The 27,276-nt window shown below is 63.5% G+C and overlaps 2 protein-coding genes and 1 non-coding gene across 8 annotated transcripts in view; 2 read left to right on the forward strand and 1 right to left on the reverse strand.

The window, feature by feature from the left end:
* Positions 1-516: 516 nt before the first annotated feature.
* On the forward strand, positions 517-14,299 carry DGKQ (diacylglycerol kinase theta). 2 transcript variants are annotated; one of them, XM_027062539.2, is made up of 22 exons: positions 517-1,683; positions 4,163-4,242; positions 4,935-5,034; positions 5,433-5,518; positions 5,609-5,734; positions 5,952-6,177; positions 6,316-6,416; positions 6,534-6,772; positions 6,865-6,955; positions 7,076-7,130; positions 7,249-7,310; positions 7,702-7,852; positions 8,276-8,314; positions 8,938-9,053; positions 10,649-10,800; positions 11,044-11,192; positions 11,291-11,469; positions 11,842-11,942; positions 12,107-12,253; positions 12,345-12,456; positions 12,534-12,686; positions 12,915-14,299. In XM_027062539.2, exons 1-22 carry the CDS (start codon positions 1,404-1,406, stop codon positions 13,014-13,016), a joined length of 2,847 nt encoding a protein of 948 aa, XP_026918340.1. In that variant the 5' UTR covers positions 517-1,403; the 3' UTR covers positions 13,017-14,299. The 2 variants fall into 2 exon arrangements, 1 of the variants encoding a protein (XP_026918340.1); XR_003421210.2 differs by lacking the exons at positions 12,345-12,456; positions 12,534-12,686; positions 12,915-14,299 and having other exon boundaries at positions 705-1,683; positions 10,964-11,192; positions 12,107-12,243.
* Positions 13,691-27,276, reverse strand: part of TMEM175 (transmembrane protein 175) — a 28,786-nt gene continuing 15,200 nt past the window's right edge. For 2 of the 5 annotated variants that reach the window (XM_053217736.1, XM_053217737.1), the window contains exons 3-9: positions 27,161-27,199; positions 25,265-25,359; positions 23,213-23,264; positions 22,811-22,846; positions 22,057-22,140; positions 21,437-21,601; positions 16,993-18,769 (exon numbers count right to left, since the gene is read on the reverse strand). In XM_053217736.1, coding sequence (XP_053073711.1) covers positions 17,468-18,769; positions 21,437-21,601; positions 22,057-22,140; positions 22,811-22,846; positions 23,213-23,264; positions 25,265-25,359; positions 27,161-27,199 — 1,773 coding nt within the window. In that variant the 3' untranslated portion in view covers positions 16,993-17,467. Of the gene's footprint in view, positions 15,304-16,772; positions 16,909-16,992; positions 18,770-21,436; positions 21,602-22,056; positions 22,141-22,810; positions 22,847-23,212; positions 23,265-25,264; positions 25,360-27,160; positions 27,200-27,276 lie in introns of those variants that run through there. The other 3 variants (XM_027062909.2, XR_008296471.1, XM_053217738.1) reach the window with 3 other exon arrangements.
* Positions 20,338-20,422, forward strand: TRNAR-UCU (transfer RNA arginine (anticodon UCU)). Its single transcript has one exon. It is a non-coding gene; the product is annotated as a tRNA-Arg (tRNA).

Below are 27,276 nucleotides of genomic sequence, written 5' to 3' on the forward strand. Positions count from 1 at the left end.
TCTCCTGGGACATTATTCTCCCCCGGCTGTGTCCCCCACCCTGTTTTTCTGCTCCTCTGGGACCCTGGGGCTCTACTCTTCCCTACACCCCTGGCCAGTCCCTCCCTGCAGCTCATTCTTATCCTGCCCGGGTGGGTGCCTGGCTGGAGAACCACCCAGGAAGGCACGGTGCGGACCAGGTGGGCCCCCCAAGAAGCCCCTTGGCCCACAGCTGCCTGCTCGGCCGTGGGCATTGCAGTCTGCGGTCAGGCCCACAGAAGAAGGACCCCGGAGTGCTGGCAGGAAATGGGGTCAGGGCGACCTTCATGGACACGTCCCCTACACGTCCCCAGCGCCACCTGGACAAAGCAAAGCTGTGCGTGCCGGGGTCGCCCCTTCGTAGCCAGCCTTCCTGGCAGGGCTGGCGGGTGGAACTCATTCCTTTCCCTGGGAGTGCGGTAGGGGCGGGTCTTTCCTACCAGGAAGGAGTCCAGGAGGCCTCTGAGCTGGACACGAAAGCCCCCGCCCCCCCACGGGAGCAAGAGGCCAGGGCCCAGAGGGAGGGATGCTGGACCCTCAGGCTTCCCACTGGGGAGCTGATGGGAGGGGGCGCCATCTGCGAACAGGCAGGGCAGCAACGTCAGCGTGGGGAGGGGGTCATGCAGGCAGTGGCTATTGCTGGCCCGGACCCTCATGAGGTCCCCATCTGAGCTGTGGGCAGGGACAGGGGCCGGGGCCTGTGGGTACTCCGGGTGAGGCAGGGCCCACGCGTGCGAAGACACAGCGAACGGGGTCGTCCACGCACGGCTGGCGGAGACACCCAGGGGAGGAAGGCCTTGGTTCCCAACCCCACCCTCGGGCCCCTGAGCACTGCCGCGCGCTCGCCCGGCCGCCCCGCGCAACTGCGAACCACTGGCGGGATCCGGGTGTCGCGTGGGAGGTGTCCGCCTGCGCAGGCGCGGGTCCGGGCGCCGCAGGTGCAAAAGCCTCGCGTCGGCGTCGTGGGGAGGCTGCGTGCGTGGAACCCGGTCCCGGCTCGGGCGCAGGCCGGAGCCCAGCCCCAGCCCTTTGCCCTCCGGGCCTCCCCACGCGGTCCCCGCTCCACCCGGGCTCGGACCCTGCCCCGGAGGCAGTCCAGCTCCCCTCTCCCGTCTCCGCCCCGCCCCGCCCCGCGGGCCCCACCTCCCGGCTCCGCCTCTCCAAGCCCCGCCCCAGCAGGCCCACCGCCCCACCCATCTCCAGCCCCGGGCCCCGCCCCCGCCGACTTGGCCCCGCCTCCCGGGCTCGCGCCTGCGCGGTGGCTGCGGGCGCAGTCGGAAGACCGGCTCGGAAGGCGAGGTCGGCGGGGAGGTGGCGGCCTCTCTCGCCCGCAGCTCGGACCCGGCTCTCGCCCGCCGCCGGGGGTCGGGCCGCCCTGGGGAAGGATGGCGGCGGCGGCCGAGCCCCGGGCTCGCGCCTGGCTCGGCGGCAGCTCGCCGCGCCCGGGCAGCCCGGCCTCCAGCCCGGAGCTAGGCGGCAGAGGCCGCGCGCGGCCGGGGCCGGGGCCGGGACCTGGGTCGGGGTCGGGCCCGGAGCGGACGGGCGCCAGGCCCCCAGGCCCCGCCGCGACTGGCCACAGCTTCCGGAAGGTGACGCTAACCAAGCCCACCTTCTGCCACCTCTGCTCCGACTTCATCTGGGGGTTGGCCGGCTTCCTGTGCGACGGTGAGCGCCCGCGACCCCATCACAGACCCCAGTCCCCCTCCTCCCCCCGCCCCCCCCCCCCCCCCCCCGGGCCCAGAATGGGCTCCTCACCTCTGACCTGTGTATTCCCAGCGATAGCCTCTTCTGGACAGAGCCGCCTACCCTACGGGGCAGGATCGTGCTGGACCCAGAACCTCTCCATGGAGGTGATAAGGACTGGCAGTTCCAGGGGCTCGGGAGTGTCAGGTGGTCGCGGCCCCTTCCCCAGGGCTGTGGGTCTCAGGAAAATTGTGCTCCCTGGGCTTTCTCACTTGGGTTGGGATTCAATGGGAGAAGAGCACTGTGGGCTACGTGGGGCAGGTGCAGTGACTGGGGGATGAGGCCAGTTCACCCTGAGCAGGTGGGGCTGCTCTGGGCTCCTCACTGCCATCAGCTGGGGCAGCAAGGGCAGCAGTGTGGACAGGCAGGGCTGATCTGGGCCACTGGCTCCTGTGCCTCAGTGCTGGGCCTTTCTTGCCCTGCATACACACTGCTGCCCACAGGGGCCAAGTGCAGCATGCCCCAACAGGACTCCCACCTAGCTGCCAAGCTGGCTGGCTGGGCGAGGCGGCCCTCCCTCCTCTGACTCTCGGGCAGCAAGGGTGCAAGCTTCCAGGGTCTGTTCTCTCGGGGTCCTGCTCCCCGCAGCAGGGCAGGTGGGCGGGCCCTGAGGACCACAGCTGCCCAGGGGTGTGGAGAGTGGCAGGTGGAGAGCCTTTGCTCCACTCAGGAAGACAGGCTTCTGGGGCTTCTGGCTCTGGGGACAGAGGGACCACTTAAGGTTTACAGAGAAGGCTCGACCAGGTGGAGGCGGCTGGGCCTTCTGCCAAAGAAAATGGCATGTTTGTCCTGATCCCCCAGTGCTGCACCAGGTGGCCTGGCCAGCTGGCGTGGGGGGAGTCACCGCTGGTTTCCCTCATATCAGAGACATTTAGCGCCCTACCTTCTCCCATGCCAGAGACTCGCTGAGGTGGGAGACCTGCATGTGCAGCTGAGTCAGCTCCAGGTCTGAGGCTAGACCCAGGGTCCCCCTCATGGCTGTGGCCTCTCATAAGTGGGGCCCTGGGAATAAGGGGTGAAGCAGCTCGGGGAAAGAAGCGGGGCTTGGGGACGATGGGAAGCCTTCACTGGGCAGCCGCGTGGACGTTCTCCCCGCCTCTGTGGAGAACGGGCTGGTAATTTGGGTAAGCAGAGGGACCAGATGAGGGTGTGGGAGGAAGAGCCTCCTCCCCTGCCAGGGAGCACCCAGGATGTGGGATGTGGGGTGATCAGGTGCTATCTCTGCCGGCCAGAGGAGGGGGCTGGGTGCCACTTGCCCAGCCCAGGACAGAGCTGGTCTGCGCGCCCCGGAGGGGAAGCCAGCTGGAGTGCTCACCCCGCCTCTGCCTCCCCACTCCTCTCTGACCCCAGCCTGCTGTGGCTTTTCTGAAGCCAGGACTGAGGGCTGCCCTTGCTGGCCCGTGGGGGGCCTTGTCTGCGTCCTTCTGGGGATTGGGTGGGACGGGTTGTCTCATGGCCCCGGTGGTCACACTTTTCACTAAAGGTGGTGTTGGGGAGTCCCTCTGCCACCTGCTCACTTCCCAGCCCCCAACAACCTTGTCCATCCTGTCCTAGCCCAGGGGGCCCAGCCCCGCCCCACCCCCTCACCGCTGCATGCGTGCCAGAGGCCCCTTTCTCTTGCACTGCCCCCTCACCCTGTCCATCTCCGGGCCTTAATCTGGCTGGGCTCTCTGGGCCTCCTGTCTTAGTGGCCTCCGCGGCCTCCCCAGGATGGGTGGCCCTCGGGGGCACAGCACAGGTCTGAGCACTCACTGCCTTTGGAGCCTCTGGGCAGGGGCAAGGGCAGCTGTGGCTCGGCTGGTCACCCGCCTGCCTCGGGCTCCTGGCCCGTCACAGGGCTAGCTCTGGTCTCAGCAGACACATGATGGGTGGGAGGGGGAGTTGGGGATATTTAGAGTTGGGGGTGGGGGAAGGATGTCCTTGGTGAAGCTGGTCTGGGGGGATGGGCAGAGACGCCCGCTCTCCTGCCTGCCCCTCAGGATCCACACATTGAAAGGAGAGCTGGCCTGGTGCAAGGGGCAGGGGCCACTCTCAGGATTCTAAGACACGCCGTCATCCCGGCTCTGGGCTCTCTGGGGATGAGAGGTGGGGTGGGGCAGAGGGTCAGGGTGTCCATGGCGCTTCTGGGGGTGAGGCTGTTGTCATGCCCCTGAGACAGTGGAGATGGTGGGACCTGCTTGCGCCATTGTTCAGGGCTGGGCTAGAGCTGGGGCGTGGGCTGCGGTGACTCAGCCCGTACCGACCCCCCTTCAGCTCCGGCAGAGTGGGCCCGTTGAGGTCGGTGCACTGCCCTGGCCCTCGGTGGTTCTGCTTGCCAAGGCCTCCCTTTTGCATGCCAGGCCCTGGGGTCTCTCGATTCCCGGTGGGTCGGGGGCCGACTCACGCAGCTCTCATCCCACAGTCTGCAACTTTATGTCCCACGAGAAGTGCCTGAAGCACGTGAAGACGCCCTGTTCGAGCGTGGCACCCAGCCTGGTCCGAGTGCGTACGAGTGTGGGCTAGCAGACTTGTGGGGAGTGGGGGTGGCGAGTCCTGGGCCGGGAGGCAGGCTGGCTGGTTGGATGGGGTGGGACTGTTCCTTTGCGCTGGTTTGGGCCCCGAGGATGCTGACCGCATCCCTGTTGCGAGTCCCTCCCGGGGCACCAGCCGGGCCTCACTTCCCGCCGGCTGTGACCCTCCGCCCTGCCCCCCACCTGAGGTCCCTGGCACCCGGCCCTGCTCCTCCTGCCTGTTGGTGGGCCTCTGTCTGCATGCACTTCATCCCAGTTGCCCCAAATATATCATGGGGGCGGGGGAACAGGACTGGAGGAAGCAGCCAGGGCCCAGGCTTCCTGCGCAGTACAGCTGAATCAGGCCTGGGCCGGACCAGCAGGGCTGCTCTCTGCAGACGGGGCTGCCTGACCTCGGGGCCGCTGGGAGCGGCCCACGCTTGGTCCTGCAAGGACCATGGGGGGAGCGGAGAGGTGGGCATGCGAGGCAATGGGTTCCAACAGGACCCCTGGGGGGCACAGAGGGGCTGGGGCGGATCTGGGGGGACTGCAGGGGTCAGGCAGGTGGTGTGGGTGGCCATGGGGGCTCTCTGGGATGCAGAGGTCTAGGCCTGGGGGCCTGGATTGGAGGTGAGGGTGCTGGCGGGCAGGCCCCAGGCTGAGGTGGAGCTCTGCTCCCTCTAGGTCCCTGTGGCCCACTGCTTCGGCCTGCGGGGGCTCTACAAGCGCAAGTTCTGCGCCGTGTGCCGTAAGGGCCTGGAGGCACCCGCCCTCCGCTGCGAAGGTACGGCGGAGCCTGCCTGGCTGCCCTCTCGACTGAGCCGGTCACCAGGCTCCTGATCTCCCCTGGGCCAGGTGGCTGGTGGAGGTGGTGGGCAGGAGGTGGGGCGGGGTCCTGGGCACTGATGGTGGGGGGGGAGGGGGCGGTGTTCATGGATTCTAGAGCTGCCTGCACAGGAAGGCAGGTGCAGGGGGCCAGGCAGGGAGATACGAGGAGACGCTGGTTCCAGCCGTCTGTGGGGTGGGGGGGGGTGGGAACGGCCCCTGTCCAGCAGTGAGGAAGCTTAAAGGAAGCGGGTCCAGAGCACGTGGTCTGGATCCAGCCTTGTCAGAGATGCCCGCCAGAAGGGGGCAGGGCCTGTGGGGAGCGGCGAGAGGCCCTTAACCCTGCCCACCCCCCAGTGTGTGAGCTGCACGTTCACCCCGACTGTGTGCCCTTCGCCTGCAGCGACTGCCGCCAGTGCCACCGGGACGGGCACCGGGACCACGTGAGTGTGCAGGCCAGATCTCCCGAACCTGGGGGCAGGCGAGGGGCGCGAGCTGGGGGCCGGCCGAGCCACTGACGGTCCCCTCCGCAGGACACGCACCACCACCACTGGCGGGAGGGGAACCTGCCCTCGGGTGCGCGCTGCGAGGTGTGCAGGAAGACGTGCGGCTCCTCCGACGTGCTGGCGGGCGTGCGCTGCGAGTGGTGCGGTGTGCAGGTGGGGTGCGGCGGGGGTCCTGAGGGGTGCGGTGGGCGGGACCTGTGGGGCCGGGTTCTGGGGGATGTGGGGGTGTCTCCTTTCCATCCTCGCCCTCTGCCTCGCACTCGGTTGGGGGCGGGGGGACCCGTCTGGTCCGAGGGTGGCGCTGCCCGCCCGAGTGTCCAGTGCGGGCCCCCGCAGAATGGCTGAGGGCCGTCCGCGCCCCGCCCCCCAGGCCCACTCCGTCTGCTCCACCGCGCTCGCCCCCGAGTGCACGTTTGGGCGCTTGCACACCATGGTGCTGCCCCCCGCGTGCGTGCGCCTGCTGTCCCGCAACTTCAGTAAGATGCACTGCTTCCGCATCTCTGAGAGCCCGGCCCCCGAGCCAGGTGAGGGGGACGATGGCGCGGACGGAAGCTCCCCCGCCAGCCTGGGCAGAGAGGTGCTGCCACCGGAGTCCAGTAAGTGCCTCTTAGCTGCTGCCTGCCCCCCCCCCCCCCGACCTCATGCCATCACCTGTCCTGTGCCCAGCCCCGTCCTGCCCCATTGCCATCCCGTCCCGCACTCCGGGGACTCATAAGCACTTCTCTCTGGCTCAGGCAAGCAGACCCTGAAGGTCTTTGATGGGAACGATGCCCTGCAGCGAAACCACTTTCGAGTAATCACTGTCCCCCGCCTGGCCAGGAGCGAGGAGGTGCTGGTAAGAGCACCCCCCCCCCCCCCAGCGGCCGCAGCAGGGCCCCTTCCTGGGAGTGCTTCTGGGCACACACCATGGCCCTGGCTCGTGTCCACATCTGCCCCCCCACCCTCCCCGCAGGAGGCAGCGCTGCGGGCTTACTACGTCGCCGAGGACCCTCGGGACTTTGAGCTGCAGGCGCTCCCCCAGCCTGTGCACGCCGCGGACACCGGGGCGCGGGGAAGACCCTGGAGCGGTGGGGTTGCAGAGGAGGAGGGCGGCCGGGGCCCGGGGGCCCGAGAGGCCGTGCCCGAGGCCTGCATCATCCGTGCTCTGCCCCGCACCCAGGAGGTCCTGAAGATCTACCCTGCCTGGCTCAAGTGAGACCCAGGCCCGAGGCCCAGGGTCCGCCAGCGGGAGCTGGGAGGGGTGGGGGCCGTGGGACCCAGGCTCCTGAGCTTGTTCCCTGCAGGGTGGGTGTGGCCTACGTGTCCATCCGCGTGACCGCACAGAGCACCGCCCGGACTGTGGTGCTGGAGGTCCTGCCGCTGCTCGGGCGCCAGGTGCGTGCGCGCCGGTGCTCCCGGCCAGCCTGCCGGGCCGGCTGCCCCGTGTGAGTGTCCTGGGGGAGTGGGCGGTCCAGGCCTGAGGCCCCCAAACTCTGCCCCCCCTCCCCCCAACAGGCCAAGGGTCCTGAGAGCTTCCAGCTGGTGGAGGTGCTCATGGGTAGCAGGCAAGGTGAGTGAGCGGCCTGCCGTCGCTGTCTCCACCGACCGGCCGTTCGGCGCCCCAAGGCCTGTTCGCAGAGGTGGGCCTGGTGCCTGGTGCTCACAGGCCTCGCCTCTCACCCTTGCAGTCCAGCGGACGGTGCTGGCGGATGAAGAGCCCTTGCTCCACCGGCTTCGTGACATCCGGCAGGTCATTGGGGGTGAATGCTGGTCCCCAAGGAGCTGCCAGGCTTTGGCCGTGGCCTCTACCTCATAGTGAGGGTCTGCCCCCAGGACACCATGTCCCTCCTGGCTGGCAGTGCCACCCCCCTGGGCCTGGTGGGTCCGTCCGCATCCTAATGTCACCTGTTCTGGAAGGTGGGGCTTAGAGCCACAGACCCTGCCCCCTCTCCCCCCCCCCCCCCCCGGGGGAGTTGAGTGGCTTGTCCCAAGGAAGGAAGCCTGTGTGTTCTTCCTTTCCTTTTCTGTTTATCCTGCGGGATCTTTTCAAGGGCCCCTTTCCTGGATGAGGCGGGTGGAGGGGCTGGGCGCTGGTGCTGTCCCCTTGTGCTCCGGCTCAGCGTCCCGCCCCCTTCCTGCAGACGTCCCTACGGCAGATGAACCAGATGCGGTTCTACGTGGCTGAGAGCAGAGCTGTGGCCCCGCACGTCCGCCTGTTTGTTGGTGGCCTGCCTCCTGGCCTGTCTGCCCAGGACTATGGCAGCCTACTGGACGAGGCTGTGGCCACCAAAGGTGTGACTGCCTGGCCTGACCTGGGGCTACTGGCTGCTGGCAACCAGGGGTTCAGAGAGCAGGCCGTGGGGGCTGCTATGCCCCCCCCGCCACTTGCTGTCTGAGCGTTCGCCGAGCTGACTCCCATTCGGTGGGCCTCTGGTCTCACCTCGAGGGCCCAGACTGCTTACCTCTGCCAAGGGGTTTCTGAGACTCCTGAGCTCCAGCCTCTGCCTTTTCTGCCCTTGGCTCTGACTTGGGGAGGGACTCACTGGGAACCTGCCTGCGAGGGAAGTGGCAGCAGCATTGGCCTGAGGGGCAGGGTGGGGCTGCCTGGGGTGGCCGTGCTGAGGTGGATGTGCCCGGGGCGGGGGGGGGGGGGGGGGGGGCGCGGATGCACCCCGGGGGGCAGGGCGCTCCCCTGATGACAGCCTGTCTTTGCAGCTGGACTGGTGTCTGTGAGCCACGTCTACTCCTCCCAAGGTGAGCCGCCTCCGTGAGCCGCGGCCAGACTTGGCTAAAGGTCATTCCCTAGAGTTAGATGGAAAGGCCTGTCCTCGTTTTTGTGTTTTGCTTCGTTTAGAACCTGACCTTTTTCTTGGGGAACCACGGGCAAGGGAAACATGTGTTTGTTTTTTTCTCTTCCTCAGGGCTGTAACACTTTAGCTAAAATGTGACTCAGGTGCGGAGAACGTATTCTCCAAAACCTGTTCTGCCCTTCGGTTTGCACCTTCTTTTATGGGAACTTCGAATCTACCCAAAAGTGGGAGGATTCGTTACCACGAGCCCCATGTCCCTTCTGTGTGTGTCCTCAGTAGTATCATTGTTCCCATTCTTGTGGGTGCCCCCCCCCCCGCCCCAAACCACAGGTCCCAGCAGGCTCAGTGGGCCAGGGATCAGAGTGTCCCCAGCCACTCCATCCCACCTCCTGGTGGCCTTACCTGCACCCACCTACTACGTCCTGTCTCTGAGCCTCGCCGTCTTTAAAGGCTCCACAGAAAGGTGGTCCTGGTCATGTGGATGCCATCAGATGGCACAGCCAGGGTCCCTTCTGGCTACGGGATAAGGTGAGGCTCTGGCCTGAGCTTACAGTGCACCTGCTACAGGTGCAGTGGTGCTGGACGTGACCTGCTTTGCAGAGGCGGAGCGACTGTACATGTTGGTCAGGGACACGGCTGTGCATGGCCGGCCGCTCACTGCCCTGGTGCTTCCAGATGTGTTGGTGAGTGGGTGCTCTGGGGGGACACCTGGGGAGGCGTGGCTCCCACCACCGGTTTGTCCATCGTGCAGGGTGGTGGCCAAATTCACACCAAGGGAGGAGCCTGAGGTCCAAGGGTGAGAGGCCGGCGTGAGGACCACAGGACGCAGTGCCTGCCCCGTGGTGGCTGCTTCCCAAAGGCTGCGTGTGTGCAGACACCCTGCCAGGCCCTTGCCTTCTGTGGGGTCACTGGGCCCTGGCCCCATACCCCCTGCTTGGGAGGCCTGGGGACCCCTGCCATCACCCTGGGCCACCTCCGGCCAGTAGGTGGGGCTCCCTGACTTCGGAGGCTGTGTCCAGAAGAGCGAGCTGGGGGTGAGTGCAGGGCCAGGGTGGGCATCACGCAGGGCAGGGCAGGGTGAGGGGCCAGAGCCCCAGGTCCCGCCCTACGCTCTGTGCCTTTGCAGTACCCTCTGGTCCACAGCTCTGCTGATCCCCAGGATCCCACCAGAGGTTTGTGGCTGCTCTGTCCCTGAGCCCTAACTCCTGACCCCTGACCCGGTGAAGCAGAATTAGGGCAGAGTGACTTCAGTGTCTGTGACCGGGTGGGTGACTGGTCCTGGCTGCCCTCTCCTACCCTGAGCTGGGTCGGGACCCGGTGCTGTCCCACTGTCCTGACGAGGGTGCAGTGTGTGCAGGTCAGGGTCTCTGACAGCTGTCAGCCAGGCGGGAAGTGCCGACACACCTGCCTCCTGGCAGCTGCCTGCTTTGGGGTGAGCGGGTGAGGGGTGACCGAGCAGCTCTGCCCTGTGGGTCACTCCAAGTATGTCCTGGCCTTCAGCCATGGCCAATCCTGTGCCTGTTACCCAGGACCTCCCACTGTGGGGACCCCAGACCCACTGCAGGGACCCCAGTGCCCTCACCATCCTCGCCACTGTCGGGACCCTAGCCCCCTCATCCTCCCCATCGTGGGGACCTAGCCCTTCATCCTCCCCGTTGTGGGGACCCTAGCCCCCCATATTCCCCATTGTGGGGACCTCAGCTCCCCTGTCCTCCCCATCATGGGGACCTCAGCCTCCAGACGCTGTATTTTGAGGGTGGTTTGTTGGGAGGTGGACTCCCCACACTGGGAGACATGGGGCCACTCTGTGAACCCGGCTGCTGCTCTTGGCTGCCGTGTGGGTCGGTGGGGGCCCTGGGAGCTGCATTCCTCCTGGGGTGTGCGCCTCATGGCTCCAGGAGGGGCAGATAGAGTCCCACGTGGGGGTCCAGCCTGGGCCTCTGGGCTATGTGGATCAGGCAGCGGGCATGGTCTGGGGACAAGTGTCACAGTTGGTGTGGCACCGCCTTTGTGCTCAGAGCTGCAGGCTGGCGGGCCTCATCTCTGTTCTGCTGGCCAGCGACTATGGGTGCCTCTGCCGCAGGGGGTGCCCTGAGCAGTCAGCGGCAAGGTGGGAGTGGCCGTGTGGCCCCCTGGACCTCTGTGCGCCTTCCTTGGGAGGGGGCTGGCCCCAGATTGGAGGACTGTCACTGCCCGGACAGTGCCATGGGGGACACCAGGCACTGCCTTCGTGGGGTGGCCTTGGGAACCTGCCCTAACCCAGCGCCCCATCTGTCAGCACACGAACCTGCCCCCAGACTGCTGCCCCCTCCTCGTGTTTGTGAACCCCAAGAGTGGAGGCCTCAAGGGCCGCGACCTGCTCTGCAGTTTCCGGAAGCTGCTGAACCCTCACCAGGTCTTTGAGCTGACCAATGGGGGGCCTCTTCCTGGGTGAGTCTAGTGGTCCCCCGCTGCGCTGCTCAGTCTGGCAAGCTCCGGGAGGGGTGCCTGCACACACCCGTTGAGAGGCCAAAGGGAACAGGTTGGGGTTCCGTGTCAGAACTCTCCAGGCCATCGTGTGTGGGGGATGAACTGCAGCCCCCTTCTGCCCCAGGGTCTCCACTTCCTGCTCCCACCAGCTGTGCACCTGCATAGGAATGGCTGCAAGAACACCTCTTGTTTCCCTGTTGCCAGGTTCCACGTGTTCTCCCAGGTGCCCTGCTTCCGGGTGCTGGTATGCGGTGGGGATGGCACTGTGGGTTGGGTGCTCGCTGCCCTGGAGGAGACGCGGCGCCATCTGGCCTGCCCAGAGCCTTCTGTGGCCATCCTGCCCCTGGGCACAGGTGGGCTCGGCCAGCACATCCCATGCTTCAGTCAAGGCCTGGGGGTGGTGGTGGGTAGGTGGGTGTGGAGAGTCAGTCTTCTCTTGCCTGTGTCCCAGGGAATGACCTTGGCCGGGTCCTCCGCTGGGGAGCAGGCTACAGTGGGGAGGACCCGTTCTCCGTGTTGGTGTCGGTGGACGAAGCTGACGCCGTGCTTATGGACCGCTGGACCATCCTGCTGGATGCTCAGGAGGCTGGAGGTGCAGAGAACAGCATGGCAGATGTGGAGCCTCCCAAGGTATCCGTCTGCCCTGGCGAGAGTGTGGCATCCGTTGGGCCCCCTGCAGGCTGGGGGGGTTCATGCCCGTCCCTGCCACCACCTGGGGTAGGTGCGAGTGCCATCCCGGTTACTGGGAAAGCTGAGGCCCTGTCAGAGCAGTGACTTGTTGGGGACATCCCAGGCCAGCTGTGATCCTCGTGGGCACCACGTGCCATGCCTACCTCCTCCTAGGTGCTGGTGGTCACCGGGCAGGGCAGTCACTGGACAGAAGCAGCCCTAACAACAGGGACAGAGTTGGGTTGGAGACGAGGAGGCCGGACCCAGCTGGGGGAAGGTGGAGAGCAGCCAGTGGGGGCTGACCAGGGCCACGCGAGACTGTCTTGTCCCCAGATTGTGCAGATGAGTAACTACTGCGGCATTGGCATCGACGCAGAGCTAAGCCTGGACTTCCACCACGCACGGGAGGAGGAGCCTGGCAAGTTCACCAGCAGGTGCTGGAGGGGCAAGGAGGGGGGCCGGGACTGCTCTGGGCCGCCCCCTGGCCACGGCACCCTTCCTGGGGTTGGCCAGCGGGAACTGGCGGGTAGGGGCTGGAACCTGGGGGCCGTTTTGGGCAGGGCGAGGGCGCTGCCTTGACAGGTGCGCGCCCCCGCAGGCTCCACAACAAGGGCGTGTACGTGCGGGTCGGGCTGCAGAAGATCAGCCACTCACGCGGCTTGCACAGGGAGATTCGGCTCCAGGTGGAGCAGCGGGAGGTGGAGCTGCCCAGCATCGAGGGTCTCATCTTCATCAACATCCCCAGGTGCCAGTGGCTGGGGCTCTGGCTGCAGGTGGGGCTCCAGGCCCTCGTGCGGCCCCGCCCCTCTTACCTGTGCACCCTTCCCTCGGTGCAGCTGGGGCTCGGGGGCCGATCTGTGGGGCTCGGACAGCGACTCGAGGTTCGAGAAGCCGCGCATGGATGACGGGCTGCTGGAGGTGGTGGGGGTGACGGGCGTCATGCACATGGTGAGTGCGGGCAGGCCGGGTGGGCCCCGGTGTGGCCCCTCGGGCCGCTGAGCCCAGCCGGCCCTCTCCTCTCCCAGGGCCAGGTCCAGGGCGGGCTGCGCTCGGGCATCCGCATCGCCCAGGGCTCCTACTTCCGCGTGACTCTCCTGAAGGCCACGCCCGTGCAGGTAGACGGCGAGCCCTGGATCCAGGCTCCCGGGCACATGATCATCTCAGCTGCGGGGCCGAAGGTAGGGACCGGGGTGGGCTAGGCGGGGCCTGAGCAGGCGGGGCGGCGGGTGTGGTGCTGGGAGGCCGTGGCCACCCGAGTGCCTGCTGCAGCAGCCAGTTGTCCCGGAACACCGGGAGGCCTGCACGCTGAGGCCCCCTGGGCTCAACAGACCGAAGCTACCGGGAAGCGGGCTGAGATAGCGCCTGCAGTATCACCCAGCCCTTTGTCCTGACTGGTTCTGGGACAGGTCCACATGCTCAGGAAGACCAAGCAGAGACCCAGGAAGGCTGGGACCCCCAAGGATGCCCGAGCAGATGGGGTGCCTGTCCCCGAAGGGGACCCCAAGTAGCAGAGAGCCCTGGAACGGTCTGTGTATCCAGCAGCAGCCAGCCAGCCACGGATGGACTTGCCCATAGCTCTGACTGTGGGGTGTCTCCCCCTCATCCCTGTGACACGTGGAAGCTGCTGGGTGGGTGGCAGGTGTTTCCTCCCCTGGCCTCTGGTCCAGTGACAGGGTGGGTGCGGGGCTTTGGCTGGCCAACGCTCTCGCCTCTTGGGGTCCAGGCCACCGTCACCGTCCTGGGTAGCACGGGCACTTCTCCCTTTGCGTTCAGTGCTGCCCCCCCCCCCCCCCCCCGCCGCCCCGAGCCTGTTGAGGTGGGCAGCACTGAATCTCAAGCCATCTCCCTGGATGCTCCTATAGGACAGCCAGCTCTGTGGGCCCTGGGTGCACCCGGTACAGACCTGGGATGCCCTGGCCACCGAGGGCTGGGCAGGGGCCCCTGCTGTGTCTTGGGGAAGGTGCCTTGTCTCCTGGCCCCATCACTGTATGAGCTGCTTGGGCTGGCCCTGAGACCAGATGGGCTTGGCCAACAGCCTGAAGACGGTGGTGTGGTGCCCAGGAAGCAGCAGAGCAGGGGAGCTGGGCCCTCGCTGGGGTGGGGCAGAACGTGCCTGCAAGGGACCGGAAACACATCCAGGCAGGCCTGGGCCGGGAGACCCAGAGGAAGTTTACAAAGCATGAAGTGGGAAGAGCCAGCTTTAATCACCTGTTTGTCAACAATCAGTCCCAGTATCTGTTCAGCTGACCGGGCTCGTGGGTCCCCTTGCTGCTGCTCGTGGCGGCAGAGACGTGGCAGGAGGGGCGTGGGGCAGGCCTGCAGGGCAGACCGCTGCGGCGTTCTTCCACCAAGCAGAGTTCAGACGGCCCGTGGAGTCCAGCCTCTGGCCCCAGGAGGAGTGTCTCCTGAGTCCTCCAGGAAGGCCCATGAACCCCCTGTCCCTCTTGTCCTGGCTCGGCCCTGCCAGCCACGTCCCCCAAGCTTCTGCCAAAACTGCACAAATGCACTGTAGTGGCCGTTTGTAGCAGAACATTCGTGTCATGTGCCTCCAGCACACAGCCGTGTGTTGTGTCCCTGTTGGTGTAATTATTTTGCTTTGCAGGCCTTGGTGTTGGTTTTGGTCTGTGGTTGTATGTGGTGGTCAGGGTGAGTCTGTCCTTCTGTATTTAAGTGCGTCTGTGTGCCCAAATGGGGCAGTGTGGGCCTGGCACCAAGGGCCTGTGTGTACCTGTCACTACCTGAATGTAATCATAATTTATACCCAGGATAAATACAGTCTGGGCGTTGCTGACCTGCTCTTGTGTTCTCTGTGCCTAGTGACCAGGGTGGGTTGCCCAGCAGCTGCCAGGGAGCTCTGCCTGCAGGAGGGTGGCCAAGGTGGGGACCCACGCCCCCTCCAGGGCTGAGGCTGTGGTCCCCCAGCTGCCCCTGGAGCCACCCGACTACCAGCGTCCGTGTGGGTCGGCTTGACGGAGAATGTGGGCCTAGGACCGAAACGGGCACAGGCGCGCACAATATGGAGTGAACTTGCTGCCGGACTCTGCAAAGTGGAAAACCTCCCGAGGGCGCCAGAAGAGAACAATGAAAATAAAGCCCCAGTGGGCCAGCTGCAGGCTGGGGCAGGGAGAACGTGGAACTTACTAGGGAGACGGGAGGAGCGGGGACCGCACGTCGTCCTCGCCCCCTGGTGCCGGCAGGGGGAGGCCCCGCAGGGCCCGCAGCAGGGCCAGGGCCAGGCGCACGAGGAGACGCAGCAGCAGGAAGCTGAAAGGCACGGCGATCTGTGTGAGGTGGAAGATGGCTGTGCTGAACCTGCTGAGGAAGCAGGTGGAGGCGAAGGCCAGCAGGCTGGCACAGGGGTACAGCGCGAGCTTGGCGAACATGAACGCGTGCTCCCGGCCTCCGAACCGTGCCGAGGGCTGCAGCGTCTCCTCCTCGTGCAGCAAGGCCGTGGTCCAGATGGCAAACTGGAAGATGCTGGCGAAGAAGATGATGGCGCAGCTGACGCGCACGCTCTCGAGCTCGTCGTGGGGCTGCCGGGCGAAGGCCGAGGTTTGCTGGTAGGCCAGCGGGAGGCCGCCCACAAAGGCCAGCGACAGTGTGTTGAGCAGCCCCATGGACTGCGTGGCTTTGCGGATGTGCAGGAAGAGCGAGTGGTGGGCAAACCAGAGCAGGCCCACCGTGGCGAAGGAGCCAAAATACGCCAGGAAATGTGGCCCGTACACGCTCAGTGCCGCCACCAGGCTGCCGTGGAACTTCTCCTTCACGTCCTTGGAGTCCGGGATGTTGTCCTCGCTGAGGATGGTCAACACACAGCATTTATAACAGCCTCAACGCAGGGCGTCAGGTCCGGGCTACAGCCCCCACCCCATCCCGAGCCCCGTCGGGCGGGCTACACCTAGCTCCCAGGCACACTTGAATTTCACATAAAGGGCACAGACAGTTTTGTTGTATCCTACGTGCACACTTAGTATACTAAGCAATTACACGTTCATCTGAAGTTCAAATTTAACTCCAGCCTGCACTTTGCTGACAGCCCCGGGCTGGTGAGCAGCCCTGGTCCCAAGCCTACAGCCCCCCTGGCCTCCACAGGTGGGTGCTCGTGAGGTCTGTCCATTCTCCTGTGGCCATCCAGTCAACTCGGGCAGCAGTCCCGCAGATCTGGGGGGGGGCAGTTAGCCTCTATGGCTCTCAGATCTGGGCTGCACTTTATTGTAAGGAGTAACTGTAAGGCATGTCTCAGGATTCTCCCTTCCACGGATGTCCCCAATCGCACAGCCCAGAGAACCTGCCGCCCTCACAGTGGGAAGCTACAAGTGTGTTTGGGAGTTTGGAGGGAGCTGCAAGGGTCTGCAGGTAGGGGCAAGAGACAGAGCCAGGGGTACTGCCCCAGGTCCTTGGGACGGTGGCTTTGAGTGGAGGAAGGAACACAGCCCCCTGGGCCCCCAGCCTCAGCCGGCCCATGCCTCCACTCAGCAAGGGAACTGGGGCTAGCATGGCCCTGGCCACAGGGCAGGAGCAAAGCCACATCATTCTGGGACCTGAGGTCTAGGCCTCGGAGATTGATTACCAGTGAACACTTGCTCCCAATTTCTAAAAAATTCACGAGTTACAGTAGGAAAAAGCTATCAAGAGAGGATGAGGAAAATGAAGAGTTTACCAGATACAAAATGTAAAATCACAGTGTTGTAACACGTCCAACAAAATAAGGATGTATTGGAATAAGGCCAAAGAAACAAAAGGGTCTAAAAAAGAATGAAAAATTTCCGGGGCAGGGGGGGGAGCAGACAAAACACAAAAACGCAGGAACGAGAATTCGAACTTTGACAGAATGAAGAGGCAGATCAGGTGGAGCACAGTGAAGGGAAAAATGAGAACAGAGGGTGCGGGAGGAGGAGCCCCGGGGGTGGGCACAGGGGACAGGGGTGGGGGGATGGCAGGGGAAGGGGCGGTTGGCCTGGGGGTGGAGCCAAAGGGGGAGGAGAGAATGGAGGTGGGGGAAGCCCGCCTGCCCCCAATCTGCCCAGCTTGGGGAAGGGAGAAGTGACGTGAGGAGTCCTGCGTGTGGCCCTGGTGCTCCCTGCCTCCACCCGTGCTCTCCCACGGAGACCCTGAATTCTGGAGGGGGCTCCGGCCAGGGTGGGACTCGTTCCACAGGGAGGGTGGCAGCGGGAGGCCGCAGCACCCGCCTGCGTAGGGCTGGATGAAGAGAGACCCTCTAGACAGGCATGCCACGGACCCCTTCCTCAGGCCTGGGTCCTTACCAGATGTCCAGGATGAGGAGTGTGGCCACGATGGCATAGACCCCGTCGCTGAAAGCCTCCACCCGCTCCTTGCTGAGAGGCTCATGCAGGTCAAACGTGAAGAACTCCACACTGTGAGCTGGGGGCTCTTGGGGGCCTGTGGATGTGCCAGGAGGGAGGAGCTGGCCAGGGGAGGGGACTCTGCAGGGACGCCTGGCCGTCACGGGCGCCTGGGCCCTTCCCATGCTCCACAGGCCTTGGGGAGCAGTGCCGAGGCCCCACACACCAGCCTGCCCGCACACCTACCCACAAGCCTGCCCTTGCACCAGCTGCAGGCCTTGCTGACGTAGGGGAGGAAGATGACCGTCGCCATCAGCAGGTACGACTGTATGAGACACAGACATGTCAGGAGGTGACGCTGCACCAGAAATCCCACCCAGAAGCCACCCGCTCCAAAGGGATGGCAGCACCCGCAACCTAAGAAACAGGTGAATTATACCTCATCAGGCTGAAAGCCGTGCGTGCATCCAAGAGCACTTCTCACACAACGGGAGAGCACACGGCAGCCCGCGTGGCAGAGGAGGACCTGGCGCCCAGCGCAGGTGGAAACTCCTCGCCTCCACGGCACAGAGACGACACCCAAGGAAAAGGGCTGGAGCAGACATTTCTCCAAAGAAGACGCCGTGGCCGACCCATGAACGAAAAGGTGCTCGGCGTCACCGAGCCTCAGGGAAATGCAGAGCGGAACCAGGAGACCCCACGTCACACCCCGGGGGAAGACGGCCCTCAGAAAAGCAGGTCCACGGGCCTTGGCGAGGGTGTGGGGAAACTGGGAGCCCGCGCTCTGTCGGTGGGGACGTAAACTGGTGCCGCCGCTGCAGAAACAATGTGGCGGGTCCCCCCAAAATCAAACAGGGAGCCCCTGTGATCCGGTAAGCCCACGCCCGCCTCCCCCTGCGACCCAGTAAGCCCATGCTTGCCTCCCCTGCCATCCAGTAAGCCCACGCCCGCCTCCCCCTGCGATCCAGCAAGCCCACGCCTGCCTCCCCCTGCGATCCAGCAAGCCCACGCCCGCCTCCCCCTGCCATCCAGTAAGCCCACGTCTGGCCCGGGTGTGCACCCAGAAGAACTGAGAGCAGGGTCTCCAAGAGGTGTGTGCACCCCACGTTCACAGCAGCACCGTTCACATCAGCTAAGACGAGCAAGAACCCAGAGTCCGTCGACAGACGCGCGGGTGAGAAAACGTGGTCCAGCCAACGAGAGGAAGTCCTGACACTTGGGGCGCCGTGAACCCACCTTGAAAACGTTATGTTGAACGAAAGAAGCCAGACATAAAAGCCTCGTGTTTTATGATTCCATTTACATGAATTACCCAGCACAGGCAGATCCACAGAGAGAGACGGAAAGTCGACTGGTGGCTTCCAGGCAGCAGGGGTGGTGAGGGAAACATTCCAGAAGGAGGTGGAGGTGGCGGCTGCACGCGATGTGCACTCCATCGTTGCCGCTGGATGGTGTTTACAGGACACAGTGGCGTGGGCTTCACTGCACACACACCCCGTAATTTGAACAAGAAAGGCTGTAGGGCCAGGCGGCATGTTCTGGGCTCTGGCAGCGTGAGCCCTCAAGGCTGGGGCAGACTGGCAGGTCCCACAAGGGCTCTGCTCACCCTGCGGCTGTGGTACCCACACAGCCGACACCCCTGCAGTGAGGCGCCTCCTCCTGCCACCACTGCCCCATTCCAGGCCTACGCTCAATGGGGGGCTCCCGCCCCTTCTGTCCTGCAAGCCAAGTACTTCAGGGTCACCTGACGTGGGGAGTACAATCAGGGAGACAGTGGCACACTGCGGACAGATGACGAAGGCCAGCATCACAGATCTGTTTACAGCCCCGACCACATCACTGAGCAGACACACTGAGGGACGGGCCTCCCGGGTGTGAAGCAGGTGGGAGGAGGCCAATCGGTGGGCAGGCCCTGCAGGATCAGCGGGAGGGAGCCACAGGGAAGGAGGAATCCCAATCTGGGGGCGGGGGGGGGGGGGGAGGGGACAGAGAAATAACACAAGTGGCTTCTACTAGATGCTGGCATGAGAGGCCCAATGCAGAGGCCCCAGAACATCACCGCTGCAGGAAGGTAGCCACACCGGGATGGCCCGGGCCAGGGTGGTCAGAAGGGCTGGATCTAGAAGGTGAACCCAGCACAGCATCTGGCTGAGGGAGGGGGTGGCAAGGATGTCTAGGAGGATGGAGACCATGGGCTTCCTGGGGGGCAGGAAGCTTGCGTGTGTTGTGTCACAGGTGGTGGCGGGCAATGGGGCTCCAGGTGAGGAGATGAGAGGGCAAAGGATCAGAGCCACACGGCAGGGGAAGAGGGAAGAAGGCAACAAGAGGAAGGCTGATGGGCAGGTGGGTGGGGGCGGACTGACAGCGGACTGTTCCATCACAGAGCGCCATGGCCTGAGCCTCCCCTCGGAGGCCACTGGACCCGCTGGTCACTTGGGCCCCCCCCCAGCCCTCCATTTCCTGTTTGGTGGCTGAGGTGCCCCTCCCCCACTGTCATCATGGCATCAAGGCAAGGTCACTGTCTAGGCTCCTCATGGACCCAATGGACGCTGCCCACTCAGCCCAGGCTCCTGGTCCAGGCCCTGGCAGTGGGCACGGCCTGCCCTGGTCCTCAGCTCTGCTCGTCCCGACTGCCCATACCACACCCCAGCTGTCCCTCCATGCTCCATGCAATGACCTCCATCATCCTCAGCCCCTGACTTTGTCCAACCAACACCCGCTGTCGGCCACCATGAATGCGCAGCCGGGAGAGGCTGCCCCCCAGGACGTGTACGCAGCCTCGGGCCAGCTGCCCCTTACTCCTGTCCAGTGCGTCCCCCTTGCTGGCCCTGCCCTGCCCACCAGGAGCCACCCCACTGCAGGCCACAGCCAAGAACGCCCCGCCTGACTCCACGCACCCCTCCCACCAGCACCCCCTTCAATTTACACACGCTCAAGACTAAGGAGACCAAGCAGAAGCCTGAGGCCTGCCCTCACCCCCCACACCTGCCTGCCTGCCTGCCTGCTTGCACACTGGCGTACCCCTCCCCCACCCGGCCTGCCTGGACCTGACCTCAGGGCGCCTGGGACGCTTAGCCCCCACCCCCAGCACGCAGACAACGCTCTGCAGTGGCCCTTGCCCGCCTATTTGTTTCAAACTTGGAATTCTCTTGAAATGTGCGCTAGACATCTAGAACATCAACCATTTCTTCATATTTACGACGCTCTGGTTCTGAAACCTCGCCGTTCTTCACGAGCGCTCGGGGAAAGGCGGGAACCGTGCAGAAGCTTCCACCATCCACTCTGAAACAGCTGCTTGTCAGGATTTCCCTCAATTTCTGGAAGACGAAGCGTTGCTAGAACAATATTCCTGTTAAGCTGGCTGATGGCTACGGGCACCGGGGGCTCAGCTGGTTGAGTGGCCGACTCTTGATCTTGCAGTTCGTGGGACGGAGCCCGCGTCGGGCTCTGCACGGACAGCACGGAGCCTGCTTGGGACTCTCTCTCTCTCAAAATAAACATTAAAAAAAAAAATTAGCCGAGGGGCACCTGGGTGGCTCAGTCGGTTGAGCATCTGACTTCTGCTCAGGTCATGATCTCACGATGCGTGGGTTCGAGCCCCACGTCGGGCTCTGTGCCGACAGCTCAACGCCTGGAGCCTGCTTCGGATTCTGTGTCTCCCTCTCTCTGCCCCTCCCCTGCTCACACTCCGTCTCTCTCTCTCAAAATAAATAAACGTTAAAAAAAATTAGCTGACAGGTAAAAGGCACTCGCCAACCTTGATTTCTGTGACTTGGCTGAGACAGCTCCAAGTTCTCGCATCCCCTGAAGTGTAGGGTGCGGAGTGGAGAGCACCGAAGACTGAACCAGAGATGTCCGTGTGAAGCATCCTGACCTCTGACCACACCTGGGTTTTCCTGAGACTCGGTAGCCAGTCCCCACCTGGGACCCTGGCTCTCCTCAGCCGGGCTGCACAATGGGGCTCCTTCTGCCAACGGCTTCGCCTCTGTTTTTTTCCACTTTTCAGTTTCCTTTAGTTCAGGAATTTTCTTTCTTTGCTTTTTCTTTGGGTGGCTCATACCCTCCACGCATGTCTTTAGGACAGGCACAGCTCTGTCCACTCTCCCACGTGCTCACTCGAGTTCATCAATGTTTTTCCTAAGGTGCTTCTTGCCTGCTGTCATGGCAACACTGCTAGGAACCTCCCCGCCACCGCCCCGGCCAGGGCAGTGTTGGCTGCCCTGGCAGCTTTGCGCAGACTCCGTACTCACCAAGAGAACAAGCACAGCCCAGACTCCGGGCACCTGTGTCTCTCGCCTCTGGTCTTAAAGCTCTGCCCACTTGGGGAGAACGTGAGTGAGGCATGGCCCACCAGCTGCCCCCATCTGACCAGGCCTGGCTCTGACTGTGGTGCGCGTTCACCTGCAGAGCAAGTCCCCGCAGCAGGGGGGAGCGGGGGGAGGGCCCTTCCCTCCAGCTACGTTCCCTGACACCCTGGGCACCAGGCCACGTGCTGCCCGGTGCCCCTGAAGACTTTTGCACAGCTCTGTACCCCTCCCTGGTGGTGCCTCCCCCGCCCCACCCTCTGGTGGCCATCTGCTCAGTGAGATGTCAACCCTGCCCACCCCCCTGCTTCCCCCACTCACCAAGGGGTAGAAAAACAGGGAGAAGCCAGCAGCAGCGAAACACAAGGCCGGGCCCCTGAGGACGATGCCCAGGATGTGCTGCCGATACAGGGTCCTGTGGGCGGAGCTCTCTATCTGGGGGTTCAGGAGGTGGGGGAAGTGGAACGCGTACACCACGATCAGCGCCTGTGGGAGCGGCAAGATGCAGGGCCCGGGCAGAGGCTTCTGGCCAGTAACCCCTCCCACCCGTGGACATGAACAGGCGCCCCAGGGGTGGGGACCCCAGAGAAGAAGGTTCGGCTGGGAGGCTCCCCACGGGGTGTCCCGGAGGGTGGGGAGAGGGGACAGGAGCCCCTGCTCTGCTCCTGGGGCCATGTGGGGGAGCCTCCGGGACCCTGCCCCACCAGATGAGTGCCTCAGGACACGGGGCGGCCCCATGCCTCTCTCCCTCCATGTCGCTACGGAGTCTGGGCTCGGAAAGCCTCTGGATCCGTCCTGCTGCAGCCTGCGGCTGGGGGCCTCTGGCAGCCGCTCTGCACGGCTCTTGCTGCGGCCGACACGCCACATCCTACACGTGTGCACAGTGTGTGCTCCAGGAAAACAAGTGTACGGGGAGGGGGAGGTGGGCTGGGGTGTCCTACCTGCACGGCCCCGATGGCGATCACACACATACAGAACAAGAAGATGCCCAGGGGCACCTCCGGGAAGGTCACCATCAAGGAAAACTGCAGCCAAAGAGACAAGACAAAACCAGGCTGTGCAGGGCCCTGCTGTGCCTGAGGCACGCCGCGCACTCAGTGACAGAGCGGTCCGGGTGGTGGCAGACCCGGAGCAACCCACAGAATGCTTTGAGCCTTTAAAGCTGCAACGTTCTCACTTTCACGAAGGATGCTCTGACGCACGGCCCTGCATGCCCAGACCACTGTTCCGTCGGGACTGACAGGGAGTGCGGGCAGGCGCGAACAGGGGGAGGCCAGGCTGTGGAAGAGCCCCTGGGGGAGGCGATGTGGGGGCCGCAAGGTGGGGAGGAACCCGGGACGGCAGGAGGCGGTGAGGTGGGGGACGTGCAGGGGCCGGGGGCAGGGGTGTGGAAGCGATGCCGCTCGCTGGACCCTCAGAGGCCAAGCTGGTGTCTCTGCCATCGTAGTCCCTGCTGGGGGCCCCTGGAAGCCTCTCCCACTTCAAACGGCCTGGAGACCCCAGGTGTGTCCCACCCCTAGAGCAGACCCGACTGCCACTGGCTCCCCTGGAACTTTCTCTCCTCTCTGCAACTCTGTGGTCGGGCCTCGGGCCACCTGGCTGGTCTGAGAGTTTCTGAGGAGGGAGCATCCCGGGTCGAGTCCCCTTGCCCAGGGGAGGGCAGGCTGGACCCAGGGGGCAACTGCAGGTACTTACAGTGAAAGGTAGGAAAGTGATGGTCATCATGCAGGCCTAGGAAGGAGGAGGAAGGAGAGAGCTGAGGGTTAAGGAGGGAAGGCAGGCAGGCCACCCCAGGTGTCCTGCAGGCCCTGCCACCCAGGGGGACCTCTGGCAGTGCCGCTGCCCCAGAGGCAGATCACTGTACGACTCCTAGACCCCAAGGAAGCTCAGCTCATGCCCTCACGGTGGAACAGAGGGGAGGGGGCCCATCTGTCGGCAGTGCCTGTGGGAGGATGTGTGAGGAGTCCAGGAGTGGGGGGCGGGGGGGTGCCCAGGCTCTCAACACCAGAGGCTCTAGAGGCTGAGCACTTCTTTCCCTTCTCCGGGGAACACAGGATTACAAACATAATCGTTTCTCAAGAAATGAAAACGACTCACCAGGTTGAGCAAGGCAAGTGTGTCGTCTATCTTCCCAACAACCTGGAACAATCTAAACAACGTAAGGAAAACAGAAAGACATGCCATCAATCAGGTGGCTCTAATAGCATCACACGTTCCAGCATCTGAGGATTAGAAAGATCATTAAAAATGTCATTTTTAATCGAATTTAAGATACTACCCAGCGTACAAAGTTTGGAAGAGACTGAAAATACAAAGAAGAAAACCCAAGTTCCCTAGAAATCACACTGTTCGCATTTCCACGAACTCTTCTGAGTCGACGCGCATGGCTTCAGAGCTGGGATCACTGTGTACAAACCAACGAGGCACGTGGTGGCTCTGGGGACAGTGTCTTCAGAGCCTGTGGAGCAGAGGACGCACCCCCCCAGGAGGTGTCCCAAGTGCTCTGGGGTGTCCCTTGGCTGCCTGGGAGACTGGAAACCGGCAGGGGAGTCCTTCTTCTGGTCTTGTGCCCAAAGGCCACTTCTAAAAAAGGAAATCCTTCCAAGGATGTTATACACTTAACCTACTGAAACAGCCTAATTAACAGACAGATGGTTCTTCTTTCAAGGCAGGAAATCATGAGCAGAAAACTAAACACAGAGAACATGAGCAGAGCTCACCAAGGGTCAATGCAGGAGCTAGAAACAAAAATCTTTTTCCCTGCTCTCCTTGCCCTCCATGGAGTCCCCCTCCGAGGGGTCAGAGGACAAGGCCTTCTCCTGGGCAGGGCTCAGTGGGCCTCAATCCCCCCACCTGGGAGATCTGCATCTGGCCAGGGCTGGCTCTGGGGTCCTGCACTCCCCTACAGTCAGAGAAAGGGGTCATATCCCCCATGGACAGCAGCCCCACCGGCAACCCACTGAGCCTGGGGGAGATGGGCCCAGCCACCAGGGTCCTAGGTGGATCTGTGCCCACTCTGGGAACTCTGGCAGCAGGATGTGGCCTTTGACGAGCCAGTGCACAAACAAGGTGCTGTGTGGCCCTGTCTGTGCCGCTGGAGTGACAGGGAGCTCAGCCATATCAGCCACAAGCAGGACCAGGCAGAGTGGCCGTGGCCCCCCTCTTCACTCTGCGTGGACAGGGGAGCCCCTAAGCCTTTACAAAGGGCCAACCGTCCCTACCAGAAACGGTCATTTTGCTAAAAGCAGGTGTGTAACGTAACATTAAAAAAAAAAGTTTTTTAAACGTTTATTTATTTTGAGAGAGCGTGAGCAGGGGAAGGGCAGACAGAGAGGGAGAGGCACAGAGAATCCCAAGCAGACTCTGTGCTGTCAGCGTGAGCGTGACTCGGGGCTCAAACTCATGAACCGTGAGATCGTGACCTGAGCTGAAATCAAGAGCTGGACGCTCAACTGACTGAGCCGTCCAGGCGCCCCTAAAATGTCAGACGTTTTTACTGCCAGCGCCAGTGTGTGGACAGCTCCCAGGTCTCCCTGTGTACCCACCGTCCCCCAAGCAGGGGCATTTCCTCAGCAAGGGCTTGCACCATACCCCAACCCTCTCCCTGGGAGCCTGCCTGCCTGGGTTGGGGGTTAGGGGTCCCCTGCAGCTTGGGGCCCTGTTCCTGTCAGACCCTCAGGAACCTTCTCCTTCTTAAGAGAAAGCTCTGGCTTGGGAGCGTGCACCCTGCAGCCTCTTCCTCCTTGCTGGAGCCCCAGGACCGGGCAGAGGGACCTGAGCACAGTGCTGCGGCGTTGCAGGGGTGCACGGGGCAGTCAGCGTACGGTCCTTTGCCTGCCCGGTCCTGTGTGCGTGCCCACGCAAGTGTGTTATCCTGTGTCATCATCCCAGGCCCTGTTGTCACGTGGAGAGGAGGGTGCAGAGGCCTGCAGCCAGAATCTGGGGTGAAGTGGGGCCTGCTGACTCAGGAAATGAGGAAGGGGCCACCAGACACCCTGAGAATGGGTGTCTTATCGGTGCCCTGAGCACACGCCTGCTGCCATGCTGACCCCGGACAGGTTAGGGCCTGCACCCTCTGGGCACACGCACTGAGTGAGCCACAGACATGTGGACCTCAGCCCAGAAAAAGCCCCCAGCCTGACTCTGTACCTTGTATGTGCTGCCCAGGCCACAGTCACAATGAGAAACGTCATCAGGTAGACAGCAATCCTGGTTGCTAGAAGTCTCTGTATACTTTTGTCAAACTGGAGGAACAGAAAAGCATCACCATCAGAGACCACTTCAGTCCATGGCAGCCGGCGGCCCCGTCCAAGGTGCCGAGTCCCCAAGGCCTCTGAAGGGTCTGGCGGTTCCCACCTCCCCTTCTGGTTCAGCCTCTACCCCAGCCCACCCTGAGGCTCCTCTTCTGGGTAGCCTCCCTGCCTCCCCGCTGCACAGCACCGATGCCCTGTGTCCCGTCGTGCGTATCTGGGGATGCCCCGTGTCCTGTCGTGCGTATCTGGGGATGCCCCGTGTCCCGTCGTGCATATCGGGGGATGCCCTGCATCCCGCTGTGCGTATCTGGGGACCTGGTGTGGAGCTCCCGACGCGCCAGCTCTTGGGGCAGAGAGTCTTTGCCGGGCACTCCCGGGCCAGCACAGGGCACCAAGCGCACTGCAGGTAACCAATTCTGAAACAGCTGTGAAGCCTGGTGAGGTCGCGGTGCGCCTCGCCCTGGTCAGAAGGGACTCACAGGTGCAGTGGGGAAACAGAACCGGGCTCAACACAAAGCTGGGACCCTTGGAATCGCAAGATGGGATGTGATGCTTTGTCAGCAAAAGCTCAAAGTGGAAAACTGACCGTGTCACCACTTTCGCTGGTTTTCTACTTGCATCAGGGGGTCTCACCCAGGACCCCACTATCTCACCGAGGACTCACAGCTTTTGACTTGCTGGGTTTCCCGCCCTTGACTAGTCTTTCCCTCCACATGGGGAGGAGCGCCTGCTGGCTGACACCTCCTTACGGCCCTGGGCTCCCAGAAGGAGTCCCCGGACCACCGCACCACCTTCTGGCTCGGTTCGTGCACACGGAGACCTCACAACAAGGTGCCGCTCTCCAAGAAGACAGGCCCAGTGCAGACAACTGGGGACAGTTTGTCCCGACACCTCCCCGTGTCACCTCCCGGCATCTCCTGCTCACACAGCCATACCCCTTGTGACAGTGGCAGCACTGAGGTCTCTGACCTGGCACGAGTGTCCTCCAGAGGGGTTCTGGAGCTGGTGCAGTCAGGCGGGTGCCCCGGCACTCCCTCCCCCCAGCTGCTGGCTGGTGGTTCCAGGCTAGACCCGCATTCCCATTTCCTTCTCCTCAAGACCCTACCAGGGGTGCCGTCGCCTTCCCACACATGACGCGGCTCTTTTGACTCCCAACAGCACCCCGGCTAAGCGGGCCAGCCCCGGAGTCCAGCGCCCAGCTGTGCTGCGGGGCCTGACAGACCCAGCACCTCACATCCTCCGTCCCCTGAGACTGAACAACACCCCCGTCCACTGAGGGGCTGAGCGAGGCACACTGGCGCACGCATGATGCCCAGGGACTTTCAGGCATCTTCCCAAATCTGAGGGAATACGCCACCACCTAGCTTACAGGACAGAGATGTTCCAAGTTGGCTATAAAGGGGAAACTGCTTCAGAGAACCTGTTTCCCACTTACTTCATGAGAAAAACCCCGTGTCCCTGTGCTTCAGGGAGGCCCGGCTGGGAGCATCTCCCCTTGCCCCCTGAACGTGTAGGAGGGATGCTCCGGGGGTGACAGGGTACAGGTCTCCATGTCAACCAGAAGCTTGTTGGGCTGCCGGACCTTCCGTCCTCAGCCGACCCCTAAGCTCACTTCAAGGGCACTGCCTCTGTCTGCAGGCCAAGGTTAGGGCCAACCAGGGCTGCTGAGGGAAGAAGACCTGGTCCCACCCCTCCCAGCCAGGCACATCTTGGGTGGAGCCTAGAAGTGGGCTCGTGGACCGAGTCTTCTGTAAGCTCACCCTTGATGCCGCAGACCACCGTTCCCAAGTACCTGTTCTGGGGAGATCTCCGTGTGGGTCACAGGCAGGATCTACGAAAGCAAACACACAAAAAGAGCCATGGGACATTGCTTGGGCTGTGCAGGGACCACCCCTTGAATGACGTGGT

Source organism: Acinonyx jubatus, chromosome B1 (assembly GCF_027475565.1).
Source record: "Acinonyx jubatus isolate Ajub_Pintada_27869175 chromosome B1, VMU_Ajub_asm_v1.0, whole genome shotgun sequence".
In the NCBI taxonomy this organism is placed as follows: Eukaryota; Metazoa; Chordata; class Mammalia; order Carnivora; family Felidae; genus Acinonyx; species Acinonyx jubatus.

Excerpts from the sequence above, each read along its gene's own strand:
- DGKQ (XM_027062539.2), top strand. The coding sequence starts at position 1,404 with ATGGCGGCGGCGGCCGAGCCCCGGGCTCGCGCCTGGCTCGGCGGCAGC. Across the intron at positions 6,417-6,533 it reads CCAGGAGCGAGGAGGTGCTG|GAGGCAGCGCTGCGGGCTTA; the intron begins GTAAGAGCACCC and ends CCCTCCCCGCAG. Across the intron at positions 6,773-6,864 it reads ATCTACCCTGCCTGGCTCAA|GGTGGGTGTGGCCTACGTGT; the intron begins GTGAGACCCAGG and ends TGTTCCCTGCAG.